General features: G+C 61.6%; 7 protein-coding genes across 17 annotated transcripts; 4 read left to right on the top strand and 3 right to left on the bottom strand.

The window, feature by feature from the left end:
- Positions 1 to 5: 5 nt before the first annotated feature.
- TERF2 (telomeric repeat binding factor 2) lies at positions 6 to 5,902 on the top strand. 8 transcript variants are annotated; one of them, XM_088172167.1, is made up of 10 exons: positions 6 to 347; positions 453 to 548; positions 1,042 to 1,172; positions 1,368 to 1,454; positions 1,975 to 2,121; positions 2,329 to 2,858; positions 3,465 to 3,695; positions 4,137 to 4,222; positions 4,481 to 4,527; positions 4,988 to 5,902. In XM_088172167.1, exons 1-10 carry the CDS (start codon positions 161 to 163, stop codon positions 5,144 to 5,146), a joined length of 1,701 nt encoding a protein of 566 aa, XP_088028293.1. In that variant the 5' UTR covers positions 6 to 160; the 3' UTR covers positions 5,147 to 5,902. The 8 variants fall into 8 exon arrangements, with proteins under 8 accessions (XP_088028293.1, XP_014745042.2, XP_014745041.2 ...); XM_014889556.2 differs by having other exon boundaries at positions 4,478 to 4,527; XM_014889555.2 differs by having other exon boundaries at positions 3,309 to 3,695.
- A 625-nt stretch (positions 5,903 to 6,527) lies between these two features.
- TMED6 (transmembrane p24 trafficking protein 6) lies at positions 6,528 to 8,551 on the top strand. The gene is made up of 4 exons (XM_014889559.2): positions 6,528 to 6,771; positions 7,455 to 7,581; positions 7,716 to 7,867; positions 8,024 to 8,551. Exons 1-4 carry the CDS (start codon positions 6,577 to 6,579, stop codon positions 8,246 to 8,248), a joined length of 699 nt encoding a protein of 232 aa, XP_014745045.1. The 5' UTR covers positions 6,528 to 6,576; the 3' UTR covers positions 8,249 to 8,551.
- Positions 8,552 to 8,724: 173 nt separating this feature from the next.
- NIP7 (nucleolar pre-rRNA processing protein NIP7) lies at positions 8,725 to 9,966 on the bottom strand. Its single transcript, XM_014889560.2, has 5 exons — positions 9,843 to 9,966; positions 9,575 to 9,661; positions 9,353 to 9,491; positions 9,135 to 9,275; positions 8,725 to 9,062 (listed from the first exon to the last, which is right to left on the bottom strand). The coding sequence occupies exons 1-5, from the start codon at positions 9,896 to 9,898 to the stop codon at positions 8,943 to 8,945; spliced, it is 543 nt and encodes a 180-aa protein (XP_014745046.1). The 5' UTR covers positions 9,899 to 9,966; the 3' UTR covers positions 8,725 to 8,942.
- A 20-nt stretch (positions 9,967 to 9,986) lies between these two features.
- Positions 9,987 to 14,096, top strand: COG8 (component of oligomeric golgi complex 8). 4 transcript variants are annotated; one of them, XM_088172169.1, is made up of 6 exons: positions 9,987 to 10,328; positions 10,579 to 10,786; positions 10,919 to 11,737; positions 12,392 to 12,560; positions 12,700 to 12,898; positions 13,861 to 14,096. In XM_088172169.1, the coding sequence occupies exons 1-6, from the start codon at positions 10,015 to 10,017 to the stop codon at positions 13,988 to 13,990; spliced, it is 1,839 nt and encodes a 612-aa protein (XP_088028295.1). In that variant the 5' UTR covers positions 9,987 to 10,014; the 3' UTR covers positions 13,991 to 14,096. The 4 variants fall into 4 exon arrangements, with proteins under 4 accessions (XP_088028295.1, XP_088028296.1, XP_014745002.1 ...); XM_088172170.1 differs by lacking the exon at positions 12,700 to 12,898 and having other exon boundaries at positions 13,833 to 14,096; XM_014889516.2 differs by lacking the exon at positions 13,861 to 14,096 and having other exon boundaries at positions 12,700 to 12,929.
- PDF (peptide deformylase, mitochondrial) lies at positions 13,011 to 13,908 on the top strand. Its single transcript, XM_088172171.1, has 2 exons — positions 13,011 to 13,551; positions 13,770 to 13,908. The coding sequence occupies exons 1-2, from the start codon at positions 13,011 to 13,013 to the stop codon at positions 13,802 to 13,804; spliced, it is 576 nt and encodes a 191-aa protein (XP_088028297.1). The 3' UTR covers positions 13,805 to 13,908.
- A 444-nt stretch (positions 14,097 to 14,540) lies between the features above and the next one.
- On the bottom strand, positions 14,541 to 18,327 carry VPS4A (vacuolar protein sorting 4 homolog A). The gene is made up of 11 exons (XM_014889558.2): positions 18,198 to 18,327; positions 17,766 to 17,877; positions 17,535 to 17,682; positions 17,362 to 17,423; positions 16,992 to 17,111; positions 16,733 to 16,889; positions 15,950 to 16,098; positions 15,774 to 15,855; positions 15,481 to 15,700; positions 15,239 to 15,379; positions 14,541 to 14,949 (listed from the first exon to the last, which is right to left on the bottom strand). The coding sequence occupies exons 1-11, from the start codon at positions 18,216 to 18,218 to the stop codon at positions 14,848 to 14,850; spliced, it is 1,314 nt and encodes a 437-aa protein (XP_014745044.1). The 5' UTR covers positions 18,219 to 18,327; the 3' UTR covers positions 14,541 to 14,847.
- A 700-nt stretch (positions 18,328 to 19,027) lies between these two features.
- Positions 19,028 to 26,053, bottom strand: SNTB2 (syntrophin beta 2). The gene is made up of 7 exons (XM_014889557.2): positions 25,602 to 26,053; positions 21,983 to 22,193; positions 21,377 to 21,587; positions 20,825 to 20,967; positions 20,492 to 20,688; positions 20,237 to 20,418; positions 19,028 to 20,043 (listed from the first exon to the last, which is right to left on the bottom strand). The coding sequence occupies exons 1-7, from the start codon at positions 26,029 to 26,031 to the stop codon at positions 19,951 to 19,953; spliced, it is 1,467 nt and encodes a 488-aa protein (XP_014745043.1). The 5' UTR covers positions 26,032 to 26,053; the 3' UTR covers positions 19,028 to 19,950.
- Positions 26,054 to 26,594: the final 541 nt, after the last annotated feature.

Below are 26,594 nucleotides of genomic sequence, written 5' to 3'. Positions count from 1 at the left end.
GAGTTAGCGCGATGCGCGCCAGGAGTTATAGGCGCTGCGGGGTTGGCGCAGTGCACGACGGGGGCTGTAGGCGAAGAGCCCGCTAGATAAGCCCGCGCGCCGAGGGGGCTCATAATGTCTCTTTAGCGTCGTCACTTCCGGCACGCTGGGTCTCGGCGGGATGGCGACGCGGCGGGCGGCTTGGCGGGACCGGGACCCGGACCCCGACCCGGACTGGGCCGGGATGGCGGCGCTCCCGGAGAAGACCATGAACGGCTGGGTCCTGCAGTTCTACTTCCACCGGGCCATAGAGGCCTACCGCTCCGGGCGCAACCGGGATTTTCGCCAGTTCCGCGACATCATGCAGGGTGCGTGGGGCTGGGCCGGGGAGCGCCGGGGCTGGGGGCGGCCGGGCCGGGGGCGCGAGGCGGCCGGACCGGCTGCACCGCCCTGACCTGCCGTTTGTCCCGCAGCGCTGCTCGTGCGGCCCCTGAACAGGGAGCCGGAGATGGCCCAAATGCTCCGGATAATGCAGCTGCTGTCGCGGGTCGAGGAGGGCGAGAACCTCGGTAGGTGCCCGGCCCTTCCTGCGAGCTCTGGGGAGCGCCGGTGCTGCTTGCAGCCCGCTCCCTTCTCCTCCCGTCTTGTGTCCGTGTCCCTGCACTCCTGGAGCTTTGTTCCTGCACAGAGCGGGGCTGTGGGGGTGTCCCTGCGAGTGAGGGGTATCTGTTCGTAGCTCTCTCACGGGGGGGCCTAAAGCAGCATCTGTGGTGCTTCGGGGCTGGTATGCCAGACAAACACCTCAGCCTGGTGACTCCTTAGCCTCACAGCTTCTAAAATGCTCCCCTGGGTTATTGCTGGGCACTTGGGAAGGTCTCGAGCGCTGCTTCCAGCATTTCCTATGGCTGTTGTGGGGCAGGAATTGCAGTTCAGACACTTGGCTGTGGAATTTGTGGCACACCTGTGCAGGTGGATGGCTGCCACCTGTGCAGGTGAATAACCAGCTCTCTCTAGGGAAGCGCCGTGATCCCCCCCCAAATGTATGGATGCCAATTCTTATAGATTGCACCTTCGACAAGGAGTCAGAGCTGACCCCACTTGAGTCGGCCATGCTTGTCTTGGATTTCATCCGTGAGGAATTCTCTGTGGCGGACAAGACAATGGAGGCTGTGCAGAAAATGGTGAAGGAAGCTGTAAGATCTTTTTCTTTCTCAGTAAATATCTTGTGCAGCTTTTGTCTTGGAAAGGCCTCGTGTGGATGGTGGTGGGAGCTGCCTTGTGTGTGAGATTCCCTCGTTATGTGCACGCTCATACCTGCAGTGATGTGGAAGTTGGCACTGAGCTGTTCTCTGTGACCTGCTTCAATCTGTCATTGTTTTCCTCTGCAGGCTGTTGTCGTTTGTATCAGAAACAAGGAGTTTGAAAAAGCTTCTAATATTGTCAAGAAGCACATGGGGAAGGAGCCCAGAAATCAAGTAAGTCTGTGCTGGGATAAAGTGGGAGCTGCTGGTATGTCCAGTGGGGGTCTGATGTGTCCTGGGAGGTTTGGGATGAGGAGGCCAGAATGGAAACAATCCTTCTGGAGTGCTGGTCCCTCAGTGTTCTATGTTTGAATTGTCACCCTGGAGCCTCCTCCGTTACTCACCTTTCCTCACACACCTTTGTAAGCCTTCCAGGAATCACCATTTATACCTTGGTGAGCCTCCAGCTCACCTTCAGAGCAGGTTCTGGGAGCAGCAGGAGTTCCCATTCCTGTTTCTGCAGGCAGTAGGGTGCTGGGGCACTGCAGGCAGGGAGAATTCCTGAAATAAGCTGGTTCTGTTGCTCTTCTGTTCCTCTGGCTTTTTCCTGGCCTCATCTCGGTGTCAGTTGGTTGTGCCTGGAGAATGCCAAACAGGCCAAGCCCAGTCCTTGCCCATGTCCTTGCTGTGGCTGTCACTGATCCCTTGTCCCTGTCCAGAGTGTTCTTACCTGATCTATGAATCCCTCCTCTAGAAAAAGAGAAATGAGTGGCTGGCTGTCATCCGAGAGAAGAATCCCTCTCATCCAAAGGTGAAAAACTTCTCCTATGAGAATTTCCAGCAGAGCATCTTTGAGTTCCTGAAGGGCTACATGGATGACTCGGAGCCAGCACTACTCACAGTACGTGTCCACCCTGCTGCCCTGGGGGTCAGGTGCCTGATGACAGCAGGTGAAACCTGGAACACTCTAAATTCAGTCCATTTCTAGGAGGTTTATATGGTCAAACATGTTTTTCAATCCATGAAGTGACTTTGGGAGGGGATAAAATGGAATGGGAGTGCAAGAAATCCTCTCTCTAACGGTGCTGTGCTTTTTCTCTCTCTTAAGTTATTGAAAAAGACCTTGAATGCAGAACGTGTTGACAAAGCAAAATCTTCGCTGGAGACTTCTGAGTTTGCAGATGGGCTGAAGGACCAGGCAGCAGCTCCAGAGGCCTTGGGAAGGGCAGAGGGCTCAGCCAGAGCTCCAGAGGCTTTGAAAAGGGCAGAGGGCTCAGCCAGAGCTCCAGAGGCTCTGGGAAGGGCAGAGGGCTCAGCCAGAGCTCCAGAGGCCTTGGGAAGGGCAGAAAGCCCAGCCAGAGCTCCAGAGCCTGCAGGAGCAACAGAAGACCTGGAGGGAGCTGCCAGCCCTGCACAAAGGGCAGCTGGTCCCACAGCAGCTCCAGAGATTATGGAAGAAGACAGTGGCCCTGCAGCAACTATGGAATCTATGGAAGTCACTGACCCAGCAGCAACACCTGAACACTTACCAGCAGCATATGAAATTCTGAAAGGCACTTCAGAGTCTATGGAAAAAGCTAAAGAACCAGCAGCAGCAACCCCAGAACTCCCCAGAGTGTCCACCAGGGAACCAGAAAGGTGGGCAGAGGAGTCTGGCTCTAGACTGGATGCAGTGTGGCTGCGAGTTCTCTTCCAAGGGATAATCCCGTGCCCAGGCAGTTCCTAATTCCCCAAATGCCTGCCCGGGCCAGCCCAAAGGTGTTGGTGCAGGACTCTGAATCCTGGCAAAGGTGTTGAGGTGTTTTGGTTCAGTTGCTGACAGGAAGTGCTGTTGTGACCTGGGAGGAGGCCGTGGCTGCTCTTGTGGAGCAGCGTTGGGAGTAGCAGGAGGCAGTGAAGCATGAACCTGTGTTCTCCATACCTGCTTCCTGGGGCACTGTGCTGTTTGGGAGGGAATACTGGGGGGTTGGGAATGCCCTCGTTTATGGATTTGCACTCTGGGATGCCAGTGAAGGGAAAGGCTGGATTTTGGGGTAGCAGAGCTCCCTCGGTTTCCCTACAACCCGCTTGGTTGTGTTTATTTTATAGGCAGCCCCCCGGAGCTGTAACCTCGTATGGGATTTCTGTTCTGAGAGAAGCTTTCAAGATCCTGTCGGACTCCAGGGACCCGGACGCACTTTTCACCAAACTGGACGAAACAGACTTGCCTTCCCCCAAGCAACTGTCTCCTTCTGTATCCCACAGAACCAAGAGACGCAGAGAAGAGGAGAATCAAACTTCTGAGACCTCAGAGCCTCCTGAAATACCCCGTAACGTCAAAAACTTGTTCAGCATAAGCAATCTGATCGTGGACTTGGATGGCTCCTCCAGCAAGTCGAGCGAGTGCCCTGACTCCTCCCAGGAGCACGTGGTCTCTTCTGCTTCCAAACCTGCTCCGAAATTGCCTGATGAGCCCTTGTCTGCTCAGAGTGAGAAGTATGAAACCCCTCTCGTGTGGTCTTGTCTGCTCTGCCCCCAGTCTTGTCTTGCTAATGTTGGTAGCCTGAGCATCAAGCCCTTGCCCTGTGTCCCAAGATGAGTGTTGCCCGCCAGCCCGTGTGGAACTGGGCAAAGCAAACCTTCTCTTGTCCATACATTTGGCTTTAAAATTAATTATGGGTTAATGGAGAGGAGAACATGATCAGGTCCTGCTGGTAATGAGGTGCTGCAGCTGGTCCTGGCAGGTGATTCCAGTACAGGTAACACATATTTTTCCACACTTCTCCCAGCCTCAGCATCATTGGCCAGAAGCTGTAGGAGCATGCTTCTCTGGCTTCCCACCTCTACAGAAATAGTGTCCAGAGGCTGGCTCTGCACCTGCTCCCCAAAAAACCTTCGCTGAGCCAGTATCCAGAGTAAACCCTCACCTAATTTCAGGTCCATCCAAGGAAGGTGGAACAGCTCGTGTGGCACAGAGGAGAAGGACAGTTGGAGTGATGAGGATGAGCTTTTTGCAAATGCAGGTATGAAAATTCCCCTAGTAAGGGATTACCTGTGCTATTTCTGGCATGGGAGTCACTCACAGGGGTCCTGCTGCTGCCTGGGTGACTGAATTTTGAAACCAGAAATCCTGTGGAAAGGCTGGGATAAAGGAAGTGGGGTGTATTGCCTGTCACAGGGTGCTCTGACTGCACAGCTCGGCAGTTAAGCCCAAGGCAGCCTCTCAAATCTGTACCTCCCAAACTATGGGAAATGTAACTCTCTCCCTTGTTTTCCAGCAGCACTGGAGAAAAGCAATGTTACCAAAAACTCCAGCTCCAAGAAACAGGTACGTGAAGCCTTAGGTGCTTCCTGCAGGCTCTGCAGTGGGGCAGTGTTCCTACAAATCTCCATGGTGAAACAGGCTGGAGCTGTGCCTGTCCTGCTCCAGGGCACTGGGAATGTGCCTCAGGTGCCTTTGTCCTGAAGGCTCAGAGCAAGGTTTGCCAAATTCCCGTCATGCTGGAGAGGTTCAGAGTCTTGGTCAGGTGAGGGACACACATCTGGCAGCTGTTATCCAGCAACAGGTCCCACCTTGGTGCCACCAGGAATTCTCTTCCTGACCCATAGGAAGGCAACTGCTGCACCATATCTGCAGTGCTGGAGTGTTGTGTGCAGCTGCCAGGACCTGTCTGCCTTCCCTGCTGTTCCTGGCACGGGTGCTGAGAGAAGGAACGTGCCAGGAAGGATTTGGCAGCAGGCTGTGTGCCATGCAGCACCTCCCTGCAGCTGCTTCCTTCTCTTTGCAGAAATGGACCATGCAGGAGAGCGAGTGGATCAAGGAAGGGGTGCAGAAGTATGGAGAAGGGAGGTGGAAAGCCATTTGCCTCAAGTACCCCTTCCAGAACCGCACCTCAGTGATGATCAAGGATCGCTGGCGGACCATGAAGAAACTGGGAATGCTCTGAAGCTGGGAGCCACAGGACTTTCTTTACTTTAGTTTTTGGACCTCAGTTTGTTTTTGGAAGCTGGACCAGAGTGTTGTCTATGCCAGTGTGGGAAGCCCTGTGACACCAAAAGCATGACTAAGGAATCCAAAAGCCTTGTGCTCCAGGTCTATGTGCAAAGATCAGTGTGCTGCAGGTGGCAGGGGCTGTGCAGCCTCTCAAAGTGAACTTAGAACCACCTGGGTTGAGCCTTCCTTGTCCACCTGACCACTGCAGCCTCTGGAATGAATCCCAGCTGTTTGCTCTGCTCAGGTGTGATCAGTAAGATAATCTCATAGGTGACTATTTTTTTGTATTTTAGTTGTCTGTTCTCTGAATCACGTGCATCATCTGTTTGCCATCATTCCCTTGTGGAAGAGAGGCAGCACTGAGTCCCAGAGCTTCTGTGGGGAGGAGATCCAAGCAATAGGATCTACTTGGATTTTTTTTTCCCTCCCATTCATTTCTGCTTTGTAAATAACTAGTCAGTGATGAGAAATTCCTCCCAGCTCTGAGGCTTTAAAAACTAAAATATCTTTGTGTTTCAGTACTTGAAACTGTTTGTTTCCATGCTAAAAAATTTTAGTTCTGTCTGATTTTGGTCATGTTTTCTTTGCACTTTTCCTGGTAATATCCTTAGTGTGTGTGAGCTCCAAGGGTTCCACGTGTTCCTGCCTTCAAGTGCCAAAGCTGGAACACTCATTTGTAAAATAAAGTTCCTTTCTTGTTTACTATCAAGAGTTGTGTAAGTGTGAATTTCTACCTCGTGGTGGAAAGGGGCACAGACTGCCCTAGGAATGTGGGGCTTGCCCTTGCTCTCTGGGAGTGTTGGGTCCGGAGCAGCACTGCCCTGGAGGTGTGACATGCAGGTATAAATGGGAAATGGGAGTTTCTGGATTAGATTCCTGTGGAAAAACAAGTTGGGGTGATACCAGGGAACTTTCTAAACTTAGTTTCTAGGTTTCTCTTGGCTGCATTCCAGCAAAGCCAGGGCTGGGAGAAATCTTGTCTAGGAACAGCTGCTTCCTCCTCTGTCCTTCAGCTGCAGGTGCTGCACTGAGTCTCCCTTGTTCCGTGGCTGTGGCCATGCCTTTTCCCCCCTTCTCTAAATCCCTTCCCTCGGGAGCCCTGGGCAGCAGGAGCACCAGGTCAGAGATGTGGGCCACTACTGGCCAGGGCGAGGCAATGCCCCAGTGGCAGGAGCTGTGTCCCATTCCTGCGTCTCCCTGGCAGGCTCTTGCCCTGGCAGCACAGGGTGTTGGAGCTCCAGCTCTGCACCAGGATCACCTTGAGCCGTGGCTCCTGTGCTGGCACAGCCCTGGTGCTGCAGAGCAGTTAATGATTACCCCCTGTGCCTCCTCTTGCACTGCCCTGTGTGGGGAGCAAATGCTGGAGCCTAGGGAAGGAGGAGGATGCTGCTGCTGCTTCTCCTGGCACTGCTGGGCCCGGCTGGCTGCCCCAGGACAGAGCCCCTGAGTGGCTCCAGCCAGGAGCCGCTGTTCCGCGGCGCCGATCGCTACGACTTCGCCATCGTCATCCCTGCTGGCACCGTGGAGTGTTTCTGGCAGTTCTCACACCAGGGTGGCAACTTCTTCTTCAGCTACGAGGTGAGTGCTGGGGACATGTCTTGGGAGGCTGCGGGTACAGCCAGGGAACGGCTGTGCTGGATCCATCCTGTGCTGGTTCTGTGGCACACAGCATCCCAGGGACTGTGCCTTTCTTAAAGCAGGATCATGGAATTGTTTGGTTTGAAGGGACCTTTAAAGCTCATTTCCTTCCAGCCCATGCCATTGGCAGGGACACCTTCCACTATCCCAGGGGGCTCCCAGCCCTATCCAGCCTGACCTTGGACACTTCCAGGGATCTAGGGGCAGCCACAGCTTCTCTGGGCACCCTGTGCCAGGCCCTGCCCACCCTCACAGGGAAGAATATCTTCCTAATATAACCAACGTAATCCATATCCATCATCAATCCTATGCATTTTTAAACTACCTGGTTTAAACCCGTGAAGTGGTGCTGGGGGCTCCAGCTTTGCCCTTCACTGCCTGAGCAGAGGCTGTGGCACAGCCAAAGGTCCTGGCACAGCATGTCCCTGAGCTCTGTCCCCTTCCCACAGGGAAACTCCAGCCTTTCATCTCCTGTTTACACTGGGCTGGCTGAAAGAGAGCCAGGGCATAGCTGTGCCTGGCACTGGCAGCTTCCCCCAGGAACACGTCCTCAGGGCTTAGCACAGCTCCATCCCCAACACAAGAGTGACCACAAATTCCCCTCGGGTGTTCCCTGCCTCCAGGTCCAGCGGGCCACGGGGATTGGAAACAGCAGGAACATCCTGGTGACAGCGAGTGATCCCAATGGCTTCCAGCTTGGAGCGTCCCAGGATGTGCGAGGACAGATCAACTTCCTCACCAAGGACACAGGTCACCTCAGCCCCTACAGCAACTCTGAGCCTGCCTGGCCAAAGCTTGCTCTTGTGGAGGGAGGATGAGGGCTGAGCACTTGGGATGTGTCTGTACCTTCCATCCAGGGACCAACAACCCCCTTCCCTCTGCAGGTTTCTACCAGCTCTGCCTGGACAACCAGCAAAACCACTTTGGCCTCATGCAGGTGTATCTCAATTTTGGTGTGTACTATGATGACTTCAATATGGAACACAAGCAGCCAGCAGAGAGGAAGGAGTTGAATGACACCCTGGAGGCAATTGGGGTGAGGGTCAGGGAGGCCACAGGGTGCCCTGGCACAGCTGGGATGGGCATGGCATGCCCAGGACACTGAACAGGGCATTTGCTTGGGCTGAACTGCAGCTGCGTTCAGCACTGAGCCCCACGGGCAGCTCTGAGTGTGGCTCTGCCTCTCCTGCAGGTGAGCATCCAGAGGCTGCAGATCCACACCTTCCACATGTGGCGCTTCTACAACTTCGCCAGGATGCGGAAAGGAGCCGACTCCTTCCTCCTGGAGTCCAACTACAACTATGTCAACTGGTGGTCAATGGCCCAGAGCTGTGTCATTGTCCTCTCGGGGGTGCTGCAGCTCTACTTCCTCAAGCGCCTCTTTCACGAGCAAACCTCGGGCAGCCAGAAGTGCTAGGACAGGGCAGGGCTCCCCTCTGCAGAGCCAGGTGACCTGGCTGCCACTCTGTCCCACCACGGAGTGGGAGGAAAGGCTGGATTTTGCTTCCAGGAGGAGGTTGGAGAGTTCACCCTGCTCCTGCCTCGTCTCTAGCCCTGGCATCACCCCAAGAGGAGTCAAAGGCCACACTGTCACCTGAGTTCTATGTGCTGTATGGGTTTGTCACATCCCTACCAATTTTTAGTATCTTAATGGGCGTTTTCTACCAGACTCCAAATAAAGAAACTCCTGGCAGAGTCCAGGGAGTGACTGCTGCCTGCAGCTGCTATTCAGCCTCTGTGAACCTAGAAGCTACTGGCCCCTTCCTCCCTCCCTTCCTGAAGCTCAGCCTCACACTCTGAGGTCCCCCCCAAACACATCCCAGTGTGTCACATTCCCCACAGGATGGGCGAGGACTGATTCCCCCCGGGTCTCCACACCAAACAACAGGCATGTAAAAAAGAAAAAGGCTTTATGTCACAGGGCTGGGGCCAGGGCCCCTCCTCTCGTGCTGGCAGCAGCCCCCTGAGGGCTCTGGGGCTCTGTGCTGGCAGCTCCCCACATCTCCATCCCACTCTGGGTGGGCTTCCCACACCCACAGTGCAGGACAAAGTCCGTCCTACCCCGGAACACTCACAGAGAATGAGGGTCCCTTGGGGTCCCCGAGGGTCCCTTATGTCAGCGTGTCCTCATTCCGCACGTACTCCCCAACGTCAGCTTGGTGGAACACCACGATGGCCAAAGGATCGACCTTCCGGCACTCCTGTGTGGACTTGGCAGCCACCCCGAAACCCTGGGGGACGAAGGGGAGGTGAGGGAGGGCCGCCCATCCCGTATCCCCCCGCCCTGGCTCACCCTGGCTCACCAGCGGGACATCAGCCATGGAATACACCACGACACCCTGGTACTGCGCCGTGTTCTCCGTGATGCGGCCCAGCCCCGACTTCAGCACGTGGTTACCGTAGAGGAAGGACTGCTCCGAGCCCGGCTTCACCCACACCTTGTACTGCAAGAGAGGGGCAGGGCTGTGAGGGGCCGTGGGGCTGGCACGGGGCCGGGGTCGGCTCGGGGGCCGTGACCCACCTTGGCATAGGGCGCCAGGAAATCCAGGGCCGTGACACTGAGCCGGAACTTCTGCGACTTGGTGAACTTCCCGAAGCAGGTGCCCGGGGCCACCAGGCTCTCCCGGGGGATGCTGGCCGCCAGCTTCAGTAGCTTCTCACTGCGGGAGCAGGGTCGTGCTGGGCGGCGGCCGGGCCCGCACCCCGCGGGGTTGGCCCGGTCCCCGCCCGGCCCGGCCCTCACCTCAGGTAGTACACGCGGTCCCGGTGCAGGCGGAAGCAGTAGGTGCCATCGGGCCGGTCCACCAGCAGCTGGATGTTCTCCCCGATGCTGCAAGGCCAGACCCCGTGAGCACGCCCGGCCCCGGTACCTCCGGGGCCCAGCCCTCCCGGTCCCGCTCCGTGCCGCCAGATCCCCGGTGTCCACCACCCCCTCGGTCTCCCTTGGCCTCCCCGTTCCCCGGGATCCAGCTGGCCCAGCCCTCCCAATCCCCCCGGTCCCGGCCCCTCACTATTTCCCGAGCTTCTCGAACACCGCCCGCGTCTCCGCCTCCGTGAGCGGCCGCATCTCCCGCGCCGCGCACGCGGGGCCGCCGGGGCCGGAAGTGCCAGACCGGAACCGGCGGTAGCGGAAGTGACAAACCCGGAACCGGCGGGCCAGGAGGTGACGCGGCGGCTGCGGCGATGGCGGCGGCGGCGGAGGAGGCGCGGCTGCTGGCCTGGCTGCGCGGCCCGGCGGCGCCCGGTGGCCCCGAGCTCGCCGCTTATGTGTCGGAGCTGGCTGCGCTGGGGCTGGCGGAGCTGGGCCGGGAGCCGGCGCGGTTGGCGGCGGAGCGGGCGCGGGTCGGGGCTGAGACGCGCCGCCTCGCCTTCGAGCACTACCGAGCCTTCATCCGCTCCGCCGAGTGCACCGGCCGCGCCGGCCGCGGCTTCGGCGGTATCGAGAGCCGCCTCGGCAGCCTGCTGGAGCGGCTGCCCGCGCTGCAGGACGCCTGCCGGTACGGGATGGACACCGGGCACTGGGAGCGGCGGGCAAAGCGCGGGTGGAAACGGGACAGGAAGGGCCGGGGATGGGGTGAACTGGGCTGGGTTGGGGAGCGAGAGGTCCCAGGGTTGAGCGCATTGAGGGTCGGGGCGGCTGGGATTGGGCAGGAGGCAGCGCTGGGAGCGGCTGGTGTGGGTGGGACGGTCCCTGGACCCACCCGCTGCAGGGAGGACTCTCCTGCTGATGCCATCCCGGCCTCGCAGGACCTTCATGCGCGATGCCGAGGCCATCGCCTGCAGCCGGCGCATGAACAGCCTGACCCTGAACCGGCACACGGAGATCCTGGAGATCCTGGAGATCCCGCAGCTCATGGACACCTGCGTCCGTAATGGCTACTATGAGGAGGCACTGGAGCTCACGGCCTATGTGCGCAGGCTGGAGAGGAAGCACAGCAGCATCCCCGTTATCCAGGTGAGCCCTGCACTGTCTGAGCTGAACCCCCTGATGTCCCACACGCTTATCCAGGAGAACTCTCTGCTGACCCAGCCCCCTGATCCAGGTGAACCCCACACTACCCCTGACCGAAAGCTCTCTCTTCCCCAGGGCATCGTGGAGGAGGTGCGCCAGTCTGCGCAGCTGATGCTGAACCAGCTCATCCAGCAGCTGCGCACCAACATCCCTCTGCCCGCCTGCCTGCGGGTCATCGGCTTCCTGCGCCGCATGGACGTGCTCACCGAGGCCGAGCTGCGCGTCAAGTTCCTGCAGGCGCGGGACGCGTGGCTGCGCTCCATCCAGGCCTCCATCCCCGACCACGACCCCTACGTGCACATCACCAAGACCATCGAGGCCTGCCGGGTGCACCTGTTCGACATCATCACCCAGTACCGCGCCATCTTCTCGGATGAGGAGCCGCTGGTGCCGGCCGAGGGCGCTGCGCCCGGCGAGGGGGCCATCTTCCACGGCTGGGTGCTGCAGAAGGTCTCCGAGTTCCTGCGGACGCTGCAGCGCGACCTGGACCGCGGGGTGGGCGGCCGGCTGGACTCGCTGCTGGGGCAGTGCATGTACTTTGGGCTGTCCTTCAGCCGGGTGGGCGTGGATTTCCGTGGGCAGCTAGCCCCCCTCTTCCAGCGTGTGGCTGCCGATGCCTTCAGGAAGGCGGTGGAGGAGGCGGTGGAGAAATTCCGGGAGGAGATGAATTCCTACACGCTGATCTCAGCGCCGGCCGTGCTGGGGGGCAGTGCAGGAGTGCCGGTGCCCACAGCCCAGCCCGGGACACTGCAGCCCCCCATGGTGCTGCTGGACTTCCCACCCCTTGCCTGCTTCCTCAATGGGCTCCTCGTTGCCTTCAATGACCTGCGGCTCTGCTGCCCCATTGCCCTGGCACAGGACGTCACCACCTGCCTGGACAGTGCCCTTGGTGAGGTGAGTCCAGGGGATGGAGCTGGGATTGTCCTGGGAGATCATGGAGCAGGTTTATTCTGACTGGGTTGGGAAAGATCATCCAGTCCAACCACTCCCCCAGCACTGCCAAGGCCACCCCTAGCCCATGTCCTTGAGTGCCACATCCACACAGCTGTTAAATCTCTCCAGGGATGGGGATTCCACCACTGCTCTGTGCCAGGGCTGGACAGCTCTTTCCATGAGGAAAAATTCCTAATATCCTAATAACCTAAACTTCCTGTGGCACTTTCTTCTTGTCCTGTCCCTAGTTCTTTGGGAGCAGAGCCTGTCCCCACCCTGGCTGCCCCTCCTGTCAGGAAGTAGTGGAGAGCAACAGGGTCCCCCTCAAGCCTCCTTTTCTGCAGGCTTAGCCCCCCCAGCTGCCCCTTGTGCTTCAGCTCCTTGTCCAGCTCTGTTCCGTTCCCTGGACACACTCCTGCCCCACAGTGTCTATCTCGGAGTGGCCCAGAACTGACCCCAGGATTCCAGGTGTGGCATCACCAATGGCAAAGGAAGATGGGCACTGCCCTGGGCCTGTGGCCACACTGCTGCTGGTACAAGCCACGTGCCATTGGCCTCCTTACTAACCTGGGACATGCCTGTCATCAGGTGACCTATCTGCCTCTCTCTTCCCAGGTGACCAAAACCATCCTGGCCTTCCACCGTGCAGAGGAGGCAGCTTTCAGCGGGCGGGAGCAGGAGCTCTTTACCCAATTTTGCACAGCCTTCCTGGAGGACCTGCTGCCCTACCTGAACCGCTGCCTCCAGGTGCTTTTCCCTCCAGCACAGATTGCGCAGGCACTGGGTGAGATTTCAGGGTTTCATTTTCGTTGCAGGGGGAGGACACCCGTGGCTTCCCCTTGGCATTGAGCAGGCCCTGTCCTGCTCTTGCTCCCTCCGTGGGGCTCTGCAGACCCCCTGACCCCTCTCTCCCCATCCCCAAGGTGTACCCCCCACGCAGCTGCAGCGTTTCGGCCTCCTGGGCCGCATCGACGTGGCCGCACTCAGGGAGCCGCTGGCTTTCCTCCTTCCGCCGACACCGGGCGAGGAGGATCCATCCCCGGAGACCGCCGCAGAGCCGGAGGGGGAACACACCGCCGTGTCCACCGAGCCCCCGCAGAGCCCCTCCGGGGACGCTGCTGCGCTGCCGGGTGACCCGGTGGCCACGGGCTAGCCCGGCCGTGTCACCCGTGGGAGCGCCCGGGGCCGCCAGGGGGCGCGGCGGCGGCGCGGGTGCGCGCGCACGCGGTGCGCCATGGCGGCGGCGCTGGGGCGGGCGGCGGGACGGGCCCTACCGGGGCTCCCGCCGCTCCTGGTCCGCGGCTGCGGACACGCGGCGGGCTGGGACCGGCGGGAGCGCTCCTACTGGCGGGCGCTGCGGCGCCGGGTGCTGGGCCCGCCCGTGCCGCCGTTCGCCGCCCCGGTGCAGGTGGGAGCCCCGGTGCTGCGCGGCGCCGCCGCCGCCGTGTCCCCGGAGCAGCTGGGCGGCCCCGAGCTGCGGCGGCTGGCGGCGGCGCTGGCGGCCGGGCTGCGGAGCAGGCCGTGCCTGGGACTGAGCGCTCCGCAGCTCGGGGTGCCGCTCAGGGTGTTCGCCGCAGAGCTGCCACCCGCCCGCTGTGCCCGGTACCCGCCGGCGCTGCGCCAAGCGCACGGCATCGAGCCCTTCCCGCTCCGCGTCCTCGTCAACCCCGCGGTCCGCGTCCTCGACACCCGCCTCGTCACCGGCCCCGAGGGCTGCGCCAGCATCCACGGCTTCTCCGCCTACGTCCCGCGGCACTGGGCCGTCCATGTCACCGGTACGGACCGATTCGCACCTGCCCCTCCCTCACAAGGTCCCCTTCTTTTACATGCGTCCCGCAGTCTCTCCCGGGTCCCCCCACTCTCACAAATTCTTTGACGGGTTCCCTGTTCTCTCACAGATCCCTCCACTCTCTCAGGGTTCCCCCCCATTTTCTCACAAATCACACCACACACAGGTCCCCCACTCTCACACAATCACCCTATTCTCTCACAGATCCTTTCACACGGGTCCCCCTTTTTTCCCTTTAATCACCACCCCCAACCCCCCCGGCCGCAGGCGTGGACGAGTGCGGGGCGCCGGTGAGCTGGGAGGCGTCGGGCTGGGCCGCCCGGATCATCCAGCACGAGATGGATCACCTGGATGGGATCCTCTACATCGACCGCATGGACACCCGCACCTTCACCAACGTGAGCTGGATGGAGCTGCTGGACTGACCCCAGTGTGCCCACACGGGCCTGCCCTGACCCTGGTGAAAGAACCAGCGCAGCTCTGGGGGCTCCCACTCAGCTTTATTGCAGCCAATACAGACCTGTGGCCTCAGTGTGGCTCTGGCCCTTCCTGCCCACACTCTCCCGGGCACTGGGAATTCCTTTGTGGGTTTAGGGAGAACCTGCTGCCAAGGCTGTGCAGGGGAGGGGCAAAGGGGGGATCCTCCGCTCCGGGGCTTGTTTGGGGCTCATGATGACAGCATGGGCAGCAGTTGGGCACAGCACAGGGGGCACGGGGCTGGGGGCAGTGAGGCTGAGGGGAGCCCAGGGATTGCACGGAGGACATGGGGTGTGGGTATCAGCTGGTGGCTGCTCCCTTCAAGTAGCCCCTGCTGTAGGCACAAATCCCTGTCTGAGATGGTTCGAGTGTGAGGAACTCCCAGCCCCTTGGGACAGGCAGAGGCCTTGGCCCTGGGTCATTGCATTTTGGGGGGTGGAGGGCTGGGCTGTGCCCCCTGGTGCAGGCAGAGTCCTTGGGGAGTGGCTGGGCACTGGCTGAAGCTCTCAGATTGTTTTTATTTTCATATAAACAAGACAGAACCCAAAGCAGCATTAAGTTAAAAAATAAAAAAAGAGCAAGAAGAAGAGTGGGGTGCAGCCAGGGGGGAGGACCCGGCCGCCCAGGCCATGCTCAGACCCACCCCCCGTAGTGTGAGCCCCCCGGGCCGTGTCCCCGCGCCTGCCGGGTGCTGCAGTGCAGTGGGGCAGGAGTGAGCGATCATGAGTCGGTTTGGCACGGCTGGGGAGGGGGGCACAGCGGGGCCTGCAGCTGCCCCAAAACCCCACACCCCCCATGCCCTTTCTCAACCTTCCTGTCCAAAGTCCTCCGTGAATTTCTTCACTTTGAGGAGATCCTCATCATTGACGGTGGGGCGGGTGGTGGCCAGCGAGCGCAGCATGTCTGACTGTAACACGGGTGGGCACGTGGCTCAGACCAGGCAAGGGCACGGGATAGGGGCCCCCATGGCAGTGGGGTACCTCTGCCCTATGGCAGCAGCACTGACCACAGGTGGGAACTGCCTGGCAGACCCAAGGCCCTTTCTTGTCACCCAGCCATCCTCTGGGGGGGCTCAGGACTTCAGGGTGGCAGACTGGGGGTGTGCGTCCACCCCCAGGAGCCACAGCCCTGCCTGGCCCTTGGATGGAGGATGAACAGGGAAGTGACCAGGCCAAAGCTGCGGAGGGGACACTTACCATGCAGACAATGGGCTCCATCAGCTTGTCACTGGGCACCTCCATCCAGGTCATCTCGATGGCCCCAGGGTCACCGGGCGAGCATGGCGTCAGGAGATCATCCACGAGGGCACCGGGGGTGGTGCGGGAGGGGCCACAGACCTGCACAGAGCCAGTGGCACGTGGCACAGAGCTCGGGTTGGGGGGACAGCAGCCACAGTGCCCATCCCTCCCCAGGACCACCCTGGGCAGCCTCCTCTCACCTTCTTGAAGTGTGTGGCCGACTGCACCTTGCGCACGGGCTGCATCAGGGCGTCCCTCACGATGATGCTGATGTCGGCCCCCGAGTAGCGCTCGGTCTTGCGGGCGAGCTCCTGGATGTTGGCGTCGGTCAGGGAGTGCGGGGTGTTCCCCAGGTGCAGCCGGAACATCTGGGCCCGCGCTGCCTCGTCGGGCAAGGCGATGTAGATCCTCTTCTCGAACCTGGGGACACGAGGGGTGAGCCCCAATTCCAGCCCTGCTGGGAGGCTGGCACAGGGGGCTGTGTGGGGCTCACCTTCTCCTGATGGCTGAGTCCAGCACCCAGGGGATGTTGGTGGCACCCAGCACCAGGATCCCGTCGCTGTTGTTTCCCACTCCTGCAGTCAGATGGCTCAGAACAAGCTCCAGGGATTCTCTGAATGCCCAGGTTCTGCCTGTTCCCACCCATCCCTGGGACGGGCCCCCACCCACCTTGCATCTGCACCAGGAACTCGGTCTTGATGCGCCGAGCTGCCTCACTCTCGTTCTCATTGCGAGAGCCACACAGAGAGTCCACCTCATCGATGAAGATGATGGAGGGTTTGTGCTGCCTCGCCAGCTCAAACAGGTTCTTCACCAGCCTGGGAACAAAGAAGGGGATGGGGTCCCCGCTCAGAGACCCTCCTCAGTTCCATCATGGCAGCCCCACGTTCCTCCCATCCTGGGAACCCCACTGTGGCAGCAAGGAAGTGCCACACCAGGGGCTGTGCTCTCCCCTGGGACCCTGCTGGGGATTGAAGTCTAATTATAGGTTATCAGAAATTAATAATGTAGAGTTAAGTTTAATTATGAGTTGCTCACAGCTTGGCAGGGGTGAGCCCTCCTCAAATCTCGCTGTAAGTGAGCTGTAAGTGAATTCTGAGCATGGACAGATGGGAAACCTTCAGGAAAGAGCTGCAACTCTGGAGAGCCCCAAAGCTGCCCCAAGCTGGAACATGGGAGCAGTTAATTAAGACAAGGAGACAGAATCCAGTTAAGTGTTAGAAGACCCCAGCTTAAAGTTGCTGTTGGACTGAGAGACCTGTGAAGATGGGAGAGCACAGACTGGAAGAGAAGAGGCCCAGGGATTGCTTTGCTTAGACTCCCTCTCTGAAGGCACCAGCTCCCAATTCTTTACCAGCCCAGTTACTGGGGCTCCCTGGTGGCCCCTGCCCCAGCCTGGACAGCCAAACCACCAGGAGCCAGGCTGTGGCCACATCCCTGCTGCCAACTTACTTCTCGCTCTCCCCCAGCCACTTCGACATCAGGTCAGAGGATGACACAGAGAAGAAGGTGGAGTTGTTGGCCTCGGTGGCCACGGCCTTGGCCAGGTAGGACTTGCCCGTGCCAGGCGGCCCAAAGAGCAGGATCCCTCGCCAGGGTGTGCGCTTCCCTGCAGCAGAGAACGGGGTCAGGCCTCCCCATGCCTGCACCTAGATCCGTGCTGGAATCACCCAGGGAGGTGCACAGCCCCTTCCCACTACCATGGCCTCACCTGTGAACAGGTGTGGGAACTTGATGGGCAGGATTACGGCCTCCTTCAGGGCTTCCTTGGCTCCCTCCAGCCCAGCCACGTCATTCCACCGCACATTGGGCTTCTCCATCACGATGGCACCTGTGAGGGTGTGACTGCTCACACGGCCCCACAGAGGTGGGCACGGAGAGCAGTGAGAGCCAGAGTCCCTATCCACACCCCCAATCCTGCCTCCCCTCAGCACAGCAGCTGTCTGGGGTGAGCAGGCCACAGGAACACACGCTGGACCTCAGTCCCACAGCCTGTCCCCCTCCCCACAGCCACCCCTCAACAGGGCTGTCAGTGAATCCCTCCCCAACCCCAGAGGGTCGAACCCACCACAGCCTCTCACCCATCAGCTGCTCCTGCAGCTTCTTCTTCTCAGGATTCTCGCCCTCGCTGTCACTGTCACTCCTGGGGAGAGGGGATAGGGTTCAGGAGCGGGATTGGCACTGGTGGGGCAAGAGGGGTCCAGCCAGCTCCGCGGCCAGACGGAATCCCTCACCCCCCTTGTCCCCCACGCACCCCTTGTTGTAATTCTGTGCTTCCCTGACAGGCCTCTTGCCGTGCCTGTCCTTGCTCCTCAGGTACTCCTTCAGCTTCTCCGCCCGGTCCAGATACTGCATGCACTTGGCCCTGATGCTCTCCTTGGCCTTGTCGCTATGAGCCTCATCTGCAGGGACCGCCAGGGACCGCAGGTGTCACCCGGAGTCCCCGAGCCCGGAGCCGCCCGCGGAGCCCCCCGGCCGGACTCACATTTGATGGCGTGCAGGAAGTACTCCACGGCGTGCTGGTACAGCCGCAATGCCTCCTCGTAGTTCTTGGCCTTGTCCTCCTCAGTGGCTTTGGTGACCAGGTCGATGGCCTTCTGCGGTGGGGGGGAGCGCCGTGAGCACCGGGCACCGGCGGAGCCCCTCCCCTCCGCCAGCGGCCGGGCCGGGCCCGCTCGCACCGGGGCTCCCCCGCTGCGTCCACCTCCCTCCCCACTACGCCGGCACCGGGGCTCAGCAGGGCTCGGCTACTTCAGCGGGGCCCTGCACCGGAGCCGGGTGAGGCCTTTCCCCGGCCGGCACGGCGCCGGGGCCCGGTGAGGCCCGTCCGCTGGGCCGTGAGGAGGCCCGGCGGGAATGGGGCGCGGTGTGGGCGCGGCCGGAGCCCCAGCCCCGTGGCGCTGGCCGCGGTCCGTACCTGCAGGGTGGACGTTGTCATCGCATCGCCCGGTGCGGCCGCTCCGGCGGCCCCGGGACGGCGGCGGCGGCGACTGCGGCTGCGCCCGGGAGCGCGCGCCCCCTGGCGGCACCGCCGGCATCTGCACAGAGGGGAGGGGCCGCAACCCCGCCCAGAGCGCGTGGGAGCCACGCCCACGGGTGGGGCGTGTCTTGCCGTGGCCACACCCACAAGCGATTATGCATTTAAGGGCGTGGTCTCGTCCATTATGATACGTAGTGTTATGTAGGCGTGGTTTCTTTCCAGTCACGCCCATTGAGGCCCCGCCCCACGTGTACCGAGGGCGTGCGAACGCCCCAAAAACACGTGAACGCGTGTTTGTGCGTTCATATGTGCTTATGTGTTCATATGTGTTCATGTGTTTGTGTTTGCATGTTCGTGTGTTCCTGTGTCCGTTCATGAGTGTTTATGTGTGTTTGTGTGTGCACATGTGCGTGTATATGTTCATGTGTGTATATGTGTGTGTGTGTGCCCAGCTACACAGCCCTGTTTGTACAGTATGTGCACACACACTGTGCACATGTGTACAGTATTTACCTGTGCACAGATACACAAACACACACACACACATACACACACCTCTCCAAACACCTCAGCTACCTGTGCCCACTGCTGTACACACCTGCCCAACAGGTGAACTGGCCCCGCTTCCCTTGCTGTAAAAGTTGCCTCAGCCCTCTCAGAAATCCCCATAGAGACCCTGCCCCAGCTTCCCCAGAGATCCCCCCATTCCTTCCAGACACCCTCACTCCTCCCACCATCCCCAGGCCAGACTCAATGAGACTCAGAGCCCCTGGAAAAGGCAATCTGATATAAATAGCGATTTACAAAGAATACAAAAATAGAAGGGGGGGGAAGCACCCCAAAGGACCCCAGAGCACCCCAGAAGCGCAGAACCGTGCAGGAGTTTGGCTGGGGGGTACTGGGTCCCGGCAGGAGGGGGGAGCCCTGGAGGCCCGTCCCACTGTGGCCCTCCCTGGGCCTCCCAACCCCCAGGGTGTGGGAGCTGCCCCCAGGGGGAGGGAAAGTACAAAAAGCGAAAAGTGCATCAATCTACATGTCCTGCCCCAGGGGACCCCCGGTGGAGGGGCACAGGGACAGCCCTGAGAGGGCACAGGGACACCCCTGGCCCAGGGCAGAGACACGGCGTTTGTTCAGCCTTTGGGAGATTTGGGGGTCACTGCAGTGGGGCATGCGGGGAGGCCAAGCCCCAGGGACCAGGACTCTGGGCCAGAGCACCCCCTTTGCACCCCTGACTGCCCCCTGTAAGACAAATGTGTCCCCCCAGCCTGATTAGGGCGTGGAGACCCTGTCATGCAGCAATGGGGAGTCTCACAGCCCCAGCCCTGTCCCATGTGGGGACAATGTGACCTCTTTGGGGGAAGCCCCAAGACAGGGGGACACTGGCTCTCCTGGACGTGAGTTGGGGGCACCAGGGGTCCCCCAGGTGGGAGGACCGAGCTGACCCCACTCCAAGGCACAGGCGGTGAGATCAGTGATGGCTTCAGCCCCAGGGGGATTAAAGCTGGTGTGTGTACCCCGATCCCCCGGGGCACTGGGGGGGCCAGGAGCGCTGGTGTGGGGCAGAAGGGGCTCACTCCCCACTCTCAGGGCAGCGATCCCAGCCCCAGCAAGGCACTGATTGGGCAGGAGAGGTTGGGGGGCCTTCTGCGACCCCCAGCTGGTTTGTGACAGGGCGAGGAGGCTGGGGCACCTATGCCAGCAGCCCCATGCGGGTGACTTTGGCCGAGAGGAAGGTGTGCAGGACGAAGACGATGGGCTTGGGGCAGGAGTGCAGGTCCAGCGCCTGGGGGGGAGATGGAGAGTGATGTCAGCCTCCCCCACATCCCACTGCAGACACTGGGGACTGCAGGGCTGGGGGTTCCAATCAGCCGAACCCAGTGGGTCTGGGCAGCTGGGATGCTGCAGGGATAGGGAAAAGCAAGAGGAAGCAGGGAGATCCCCAAACCGGGGGGTGAACCTGGCTGCCCCCTCCTCACCAGCTCCCCCTCAGGGCCCCCGAAATCCAGGTAGAGGGTCCTGATGCCGTCATCCGCAGACATCTTCAGCCGCTCGTAGGGGTAGCGGAAGAGGACGCTGGAGCCTGGCTCGTCCCGGGAGATGGTGAACCCGCCCTCGTAGTGGATGGAGAGCTGGACCTCCTGCCCTCCCAGCGTGCAGCCTGCGGGCACAGCTGCTGTCAGCCCTGCAGGGGAGCACGGGGAATCAGGGGGTCCCAGCACCGCAGCACTCACCCACAGTCACCTCCTTGATGAGCTCAGCAGCGGCGTGGCAGCCCTGCACCAGCACACGTGTCCAGGCAGACAGGTCCCGGTGGGTCTCCACGCGGAACACGTGCATCTCCACGCCCTGGCGAGAGCCCGTCCGAGTGGCAAATGTGAGCTCCGAGCCTAGCGCGGGCGAGCGGCGCCCGGAGCCCGAGTGGACCAGCCTGGAGGGGAGGCAGAAGGACGGGGGTCAGGGGTACGATGGCAGTGTCACCACCATGTCACCCCGTCAGCGTTTTGGTGTTTCTTTCCAGCTCGGAGGCAGAGCCACGACGTGAGGGGGGCCCATCCCCGGCTCACCTAGTGGCCACCAGCGGGTAGCTGTGGCATGGCGAGGCCCAGGCGTCCCTGGTCCAGGGCATCCCATCGTAGAGCAGCAGGTCCTTCTCTGTCACTGCCATGAGCACCGGCCGCCACTGCTGCCGCCCGCCATCCAGGCGTGCCTGCCGGGCACCAGGGCACGTGAGGGGTGCCAGGGGCTGCAGGCACCTGCCACAGCCCAGGAACCCAACCCCTGAGCCCATGGTCAGATGGTCACATGCACCCCAACCCAGGGCTTCCTCATTGCTAGGCAATATCCACAGCACTGCCATCCTGGGAAAACAAGCTGGGAGCAGCCCCCAGGGATCCTGCTCACCACACTGCCGGGGCTGGCTGCAGCTCTCAGGCAGTGGATTCATGGAAAAGGGAGGGTGTGATGAGGGGTTCCATCTGGAAAATCCCAGTAGGAGAAGGGGCCGACGGCACGGGAAATGCTGCCATCACCGGGGCACTGCCCCAGTGGCATCCTCAGCACATCCTCTTGGCACTGCTGTTCCTAGGAGCACCCCAGCTCATCCCATCAGTGCGTACCTGCTCGGCCAGCCAGGCGATGTGCTTCACCTCCCGCCCGCCGGCCGTGGGGCTGCCAGAGCCCAGCGTGGCATTGAGCTCGGCCAGGACCTGGGGCAGCAGCGCGGTGATGTTGGCGTGCAGGGCACTGAACCAGGCGTGGGCCGTGGCCGTGTCCCGGCACCGCAGCACCAGCGTGTTCCGGCTGTCCGGGGAGTGCAGCTCGATCAGCCTGCGAGGGGACAGGGACACGGCCCAGGGTGGGACATCAGCACCACCTGAGTGAGCCCCTACCTGTGCCCAGCACAGCAAACTGGCTGCACTGTGCATTTCCACCTGCCAGGGGTTTTAGCCCTCATTTTAAGGCAGAGGGGTTGCCAGAGGTCTGGGAGGGAACACGGCATAGCCCTGGCCCTGGCCCAACTCTCTGGAGTGTCCTTCCCCAGCTCAGTGGGAGAAGCAGGGGATCATGGCCTCAGTGAGGGGCAGCCCCCAGCTGTGTCCAGGGTGTCCATGGGGTGCAGGGTCCCTCACACTGGCACTGGTGGGCAGACCCAGTCCTGTCCCGGGGGTCTTTGGGGAGCAGGATCTCCCACTCAGGCACCCGCCGGCAGCTCCTGCCCTCACCTGTTCTCCAGGTCAGGCATGCTGAGGTTCCGGGCGGCGAAGCACATCTTGAGGGGGATCACCTTGCGGTCACGGGGGCCCTGGTGCTGGGGGGACCCCGAGTCGTCGCTTCCACTCAGGCTGGGGGACTGTGGGGCCGCCCCTTCCCATGGCAGGTCTGACACCAGCGATGGCTTCTTGATGTAGGGGGTGACCTCCCGCATGAACTTCACTGGGGGGGAGCAGAGGCACAGTCAGGCCTGGGGAGGGTCCTGCACCCCCACACAACAGCCCTGTGCCCCAGGGTTGATCTGACAGGGTGACATGGCCCTCGCACACCAAGGCTTGGAGGGTCTTGGGGGGGTCCCACCCTGTCCGGGTCAGGGATGTCCCGAGTGAAGGACGATGCTGGCAGCTCATCCCGCCGCCGGCGCGGGTGTAGGAAAGGGAAGGCGCCGCAGGACAATGGTGCTGGGCGGGAGGTCAGGCTGCAGCCCATCCTGGTCCCATCCTGCCCTGCTGCTGTCGGAGCAGCCAGGACTGTGCCCGCCAAGTTTCCAGCACTGCTGGCGATGCTGAGCCGGCACTGCCGCTCACGCCCTGACAGCAGCACAGGGCGAAGAGGAGGAGGAGGAGGGTGTGCAGCCAAGACATCCCGGCTCCACACGCCTCTCCAGGCCGGGAAGGAAGGAAGGAGGCACCAGCTCCAGCTCCTACTCCCCCTGGACCGTCCCACCCCAGCACCACCCCGCTGACAGCAGCCCTGGACCCCCGCCCGGACACAGCTCTCGGCCGGCCCACGCCAAGCCCCGGCTGCCAAGGCCAAGGGAGGGACGCGCTGGGGACAGAGATGGGGCAGTGAGAGGGAAAACCAAACCAAAACAGCAAACAGGCTGTACTGCACTGGGAAGCAAGTGGTGAAAGGATCCTGGAGCCGGCACAATGCCACAGCCAGGCCCTCTGGAGGGGGAGCAACACTGATGGTGGGGCCCAGGCTGTGCTGGGCTGCTGAGTGGGAAGGGGGAGCAAGGATGGGACAGCAAGGATGGGGAGCGGGCAGGAGACACCAGCCCTTCCCACCAGCTCTGCTGAGCCACAGGCTGCCGCGAGGTGCTTGCCCTTGCTGTGGGCAGCACAGGAGTTAATATTAGCTGCTGCCGCCGCGCTGATCCCGGGATTACTGCCGTCCCCGCACCCCTAATCCCGCTGCCGGGCCGGGCAGGGCAGGGAGCGCCGCGGGCAGCGGCACGGCCGGCAGCTCCCGCTGCGGGGCCGCGCGGCAGATGTTTGCCAGATGTGGGCAGCTGCTTCCAGCACTGGGAGGGAGCTCAGCCCATGGGGGCTCCAGCTCACAGCGCTGCGACCCTGCGGTGCAGGCACTGACCCGGGTGGGGTCAGGAGGGTGAGAGGCCAAGCTGGGCAGCCAGCAGCTCTGGAGCCTGAGTGCTGTGCCACGGCGCTGCCAGAGGAGTGTGAGTGTCTCGTAGTGACTGGGAATGGTGGATGCCCAGGATTTGTCTCCCCGTGGTGGGGGCAGCAGAACTGGCTCCCATTTTTCAGTGGGATGCATCCATGGTCCAGGAAGGACAAGGAACACCTTATGCCAGCAGGCATATGGCTGACACTGGGGTGGGGGCACCTGCAACCACCCCTTCTGCTTCTGGCGAGCTGGTGACCAGCACACAGCTGCACCAGCACTGTCACCGGCACAGCCAGCATCACCCCGGCACAGCCACTGCCGCTCCACCCACGCGCTCTCCGCAGAGGAAACCCAGCTGTCGCCTGCACCCCTGGCCTGTCCCGCTGCAGGAAGGCGGCTGCTCCGGCTGCACACTGGCCTCACCGGGGCTGAGCCCCCTGCACCCAGCAGGGAACACCGACCAGGTTCCCTTAGGAACGGCTGTGCCCGGCCGTGCCCTAGGCAGTGCCCATGGCTGGCACCGCACCCACAGCTTCCCGCAGGGGCGGAAGGGCTCCCTTCCCCCAGGGCAGCAGACACAGGGCCTGTGGGCGCCCGGGGGAGGTGCTTGGCGTGTGGGCCCCGAGGCCAAACCCAGCTCCCAGGATGGGTGACACCAGCCCCACGGAGATGCTGGTGCAGGGCTGATGGTTCCCCCTCAACCACTGCACAGAGCCTGGGAGAAGCTCTGGCACCTGCCAGGGTGGTCACAGCTCCAGGGCTGGTGAGGAGGGATGGGGCTGGATGGCACGGCCAAAGTCCCCCACCAGCTCCTCTCCAGGGCCTGCTGGTGCCAGTTGACCAGCAGTGTCCAGCCACAGTGAGAAAGGAAAGGAAAGGAAAGGAAAGGAAAGGAAAGGAAAGGAAAGGAAAGGAAAGGAAAGGAAAGGAAAGGAAAGGAAAGGAAAGGAAAGGAAAGGAAAGGAAAGGAAAGGAAAGGAAAGGAAAGGAAAGGAAAGGAAAGGAAAGGAAAGGAAAGGAAAGGAAAGGAAAGGAAAGGAAAGGAAAGGAAAGGAAAGGAAAGGAAAGGGGAAAGGAAGAGGCGTCTGCCGCGGCACCCGTGCCCGTGGCGGAAGCGAGGGACAAACACAGCACGGGGCTGGAGCTGCTGCGGGACAGGATCAAACGGCCGGGCAGCAGGAGGAAGGACGTGCTCAATCTGGCGCAGGGTCCCGTGGGGACTCTCACTCAGCAGCCCAATGCTGCTGCTCCACCTCGGCCCCTGCAGTGCCCCAGCCGTGGCCAAGCACCTGGTGCCAGCTGTGACAGCACTGGGGAGCCCAGCCGTGTCCCCTCGTGCCAGTGCACTGTGCCAGGAGCATGTGGCAAAGCAGCAGCACCCGTCCCTGTACCCTTTGTCCATTGAGCAGCCTCATGCAGCGGAGGACAGACGGACGTGCCAGGACACCAGGACGGTGTGTGTGGCACCACAGGGGACTCGTGTCCTTGCTGTGCCCTGTGGCACAAGCCCCGTGCCGCACCGCTGGGCTGGGCAGGTCCTGCCCGAGCTTGTCGGGCTGCTGGGAACAGGTCGGGCAGGAGCCCGTGTCTCCGTCGGGCCAGTCCCGAGCCAGCTGTGCTGCGGGCACGGGGCCCACGGGGACACCGAGCCTGCGGGGAGGCTGAGCCCGCAGGGACATGGGCAGACCCTGAACCAACACCCGGGGTGTCACAGCCCTCCCTGGGGACGATCAACCGGCCTGGGGGATTCTGTCAGCAAGCATAGGGGACAACCTGTTCAGGGGGATGCCACAGCCAGGCGAGACCTGGTCTGTCCCTGGGGACCCCAAATCTATCTCTGAGGGACCCAAGTCCGTCCTGGAGGAACACAACCAGTGGAGATGTCCTGTCCTGATCCCCAGGTGTGAAGGGTCCCCATCCTGCCACAGAGGGGACAGCCCGACCGGGAGGGGGACACTCCAGTCCCTGTCCCCGTGCCTGGGGGCCCACCGTGGGTTGGGCGTTTTGGGGGTACACACACACACGCGCCAGGACTGGAATGAGTGGAGAGTGGAGTCCCACATCCGGAAAAGGGACCCAAAAGGCGTTCGGGAGTCCGGTGACAGCGGCAGGGAGGTGTGGTGGGAGCACACGGGTGCGGGAGCACCGGGGCGGGGGACAGGAGAGCACCAGGGGCCCGTACCGGGGATTCCGGGGGAAAGGAAGGGGTTTAGGCGTTACCTTCAAGGATGACCTCCCTCCCGGCTCTCTTCAGCGCCTGCACAGCTTGATCGTGGGTGGCATCGCGGAGATCGACGCCGTTAACAGCGAGGATGGCGTCGCCTAACCGGAGCGCCCCGCTCCTTTCCGCCGCCAATCCCGGGAAGATCCGTGAGATCAGCACCGGCATCCGATTCTCCCGACCTCCCTTAATGCTGATCCCGAGCCCTCCCGCCTCCGCTTTCACCACCCGCACCCTCCTCACGCCACCGGGTGCCGCCGCCTCCGCGTTGCCGTTCACCACGCCGTTCACCACCGACGGATCGCCGGTTCCCGGTTCCGCCGTTAAGCTCAGCGTTTCCCCGGTCAGTTCCGCCGACACGCGGACCCAGCGTTCCCGCAGGAGCAGCTCCAGCAGCCCCGTTTTACAAGCCCGGGTCCACACGGCCATGCCGCCGCCGCCGCCGCCGCCGCCGCCGGTCACCGGGGAAGGGGCGTGGCCTGAGGAGAGGGCGCGGCTTGCGGCCACGCCCCCGCCCGCATGGCGCGCTGCGGTAGGCTCTGGGGTACGGGGGGGACGGGGTGGGGCCGCCCCGCCCCCAACTCCGCTGCAGCCAATCAGAGAGGAGGCGGCTAAGCCGCTTCTGCTGTGATTGGTCGCTCTGAAGGGCGGGGCCCAGGAAGCCCCGCCCCCACACGCCATGTCTGGCGCCGAGATTTATTTCACGCGCTGCGATTTATTTAATGAGCTGCGCTTTAGATCTCCCGTACTCTCCGGGGATTCCCTATTTCTCTTTCTCCATCCTCGGGGAATGACGCTTCCCTGCCCCACGCAACACCCACACACCCCTGTCCTTAGGGAATGAGGTTTCCCGGCCCCAGGCAGCACCCATGGACCCTTGCGGCCTCTGGGGAGAGAGAATTCAACACTGGGATTAGACACTGTGAAGGAAAAGGGATGGAATTTGGGGTGTCATCGCAGCGCTGGGGAGGGCAACTGGAAGGATATGAAAA

Source organism: Sturnus vulgaris, chromosome 12 (genome assembly GCF_052056855.1).
Source record: "Sturnus vulgaris isolate bStuVul1 chromosome 12, bStuVul1.hap1, whole genome shotgun sequence".
NCBI lineage: Eukaryota > Metazoa > Chordata > Aves > Passeriformes > Sturnidae > Sturnus > Sturnus vulgaris.
This window is presented reverse-complemented; position numbering and strand designations above follow the sequence as displayed.

Bases quoted from the DNA above. Each gene is read 5' to 3' on its own strand.
- VPS4A (XM_014889558.2), bottom strand. From the start codon at position 18,218: ATGACAACGTCCACCCTGCAG. The intron at 16,099-16,732 runs GTAAGTTGGCAG...CTTTGTTCCCAG, and splicing joins TGGCTGGGGGAGAGCGAGAA to GCTGGTGAAGAACCTGTTTG. The intron at 15,380-15,480 runs GTGAGAGGAGGC...GGCTCTGTGCAG, and splicing joins CGGCCACACACTTCAAGAAG to GTCTGTGGCCCCTCCCGCAC.
- NIP7 (XM_014889560.2), bottom strand. From the start codon at position 9,898: ATGCGGCCGCTCACGGAGGCGGAGACGCGGGCGGTGTTCGAGAAGCTC. The intron at 9,662-9,842 runs GTGAGGGGCCGG...CTGGCCTTGCAG, and splicing joins TTCGAGAAGCTCGGGAAATA to CATCGGGGAGAACATCCAGC. The intron at 9,492-9,574 runs GTGAGGGCCGGG...CTGCTCCCGCAG, and splicing joins GACCGCGTGTACTACCTGAG to TGAGAAGCTACTGAAGCTGG.
- TMED6 (XM_014889559.2), top strand. From the start codon at position 6,577: ATGCTGCTGCTGCTTCTCCTGGCACTGCTGGGCCCGGCTGGCTGCCCC. The intron at 6,772-7,454 runs GTGAGTGCTGGG...CCCTGCCTCCAG, and splicing joins ACTTCTTCTTCAGCTACGAG to GTCCAGCGGGCCACGGGGAT. The intron at 7,868-8,023 runs GTGAGGGTCAGG...CCTCTCCTGCAG, and splicing joins ACACCCTGGAGGCAATTGGG to GTGAGCATCCAGAGGCTGCA.
- PDF (XM_088172171.1), top strand. From the start codon at position 13,011: ATGGCGGCGGCGCTGGGGCGGGCGGCGGGACGGGCCCTACCGGGGCTC. The intron at 13,552-13,769 runs GTACGGACCGAT...ATTCTCTCACAG, and splicing joins CTGGGCCGTCCATGTCACCG to ATCCTTTCACACGGGTCCCC.
- SNTB2 (XM_014889557.2), bottom strand. From the start codon at position 26,031: ATGGCCGTGTGGACCCGGGCTTGTAAAACGGGGCTGCTGGAGCTGCTC. The intron at 20,968-21,376 runs GTACGCACTGAT...GGTGCCCGGCAG, and splicing joins TCGCCTGGCTGGCCGAGCAG to GCACGCCTGGATGGCGGGCG. The intron at 20,689-20,824 runs GTGAGCCGGGGA...CCTCCCCTCCAG, and splicing joins TACCCGCTGGTGGCCACTAG to GCTGGTCCACTCGGGCTCCG.
- TERF2 (XM_088172163.1), top strand. From the start codon at position 161: ATGGCGACGCGGCGGGCGGCTTGGCGGGACCGGGACCCGGACCCCGAC. The intron at 549-993 runs GTAGGTGCCCGG...AGCTCTCTCTAG, and splicing joins CGAGGAGGGCGAGAACCTCG to GGAAGCGCCGTGATCCCCCC. The intron at 1,173-1,367 runs GTAAGATCTTTT...TTTCCTCTGCAG, and splicing joins AGAAAATGGTGAAGGAAGCT to GCTGTTGTCGTTTGTATCAG.
- COG8 (XM_088172168.1), top strand. From the start codon at position 10,015: ATGGCGGCGGCGGCGGAGGAGGCGCGGCTGCTGGCCTGGCTGCGCGGC. The intron at 11,738-12,391 runs GTGAGTCCAGGG...CTCTCTTCCCAG, and splicing joins TGGACAGTGCCCTTGGTGAG to GTGACCAAAACCATCCTGGC. The intron at 12,561-12,699 runs GTGAGATTTCAG...CCCATCCCCAAG, and splicing joins ACAGATTGCGCAGGCACTGG to GTGTACCCCCCACGCAGCTG.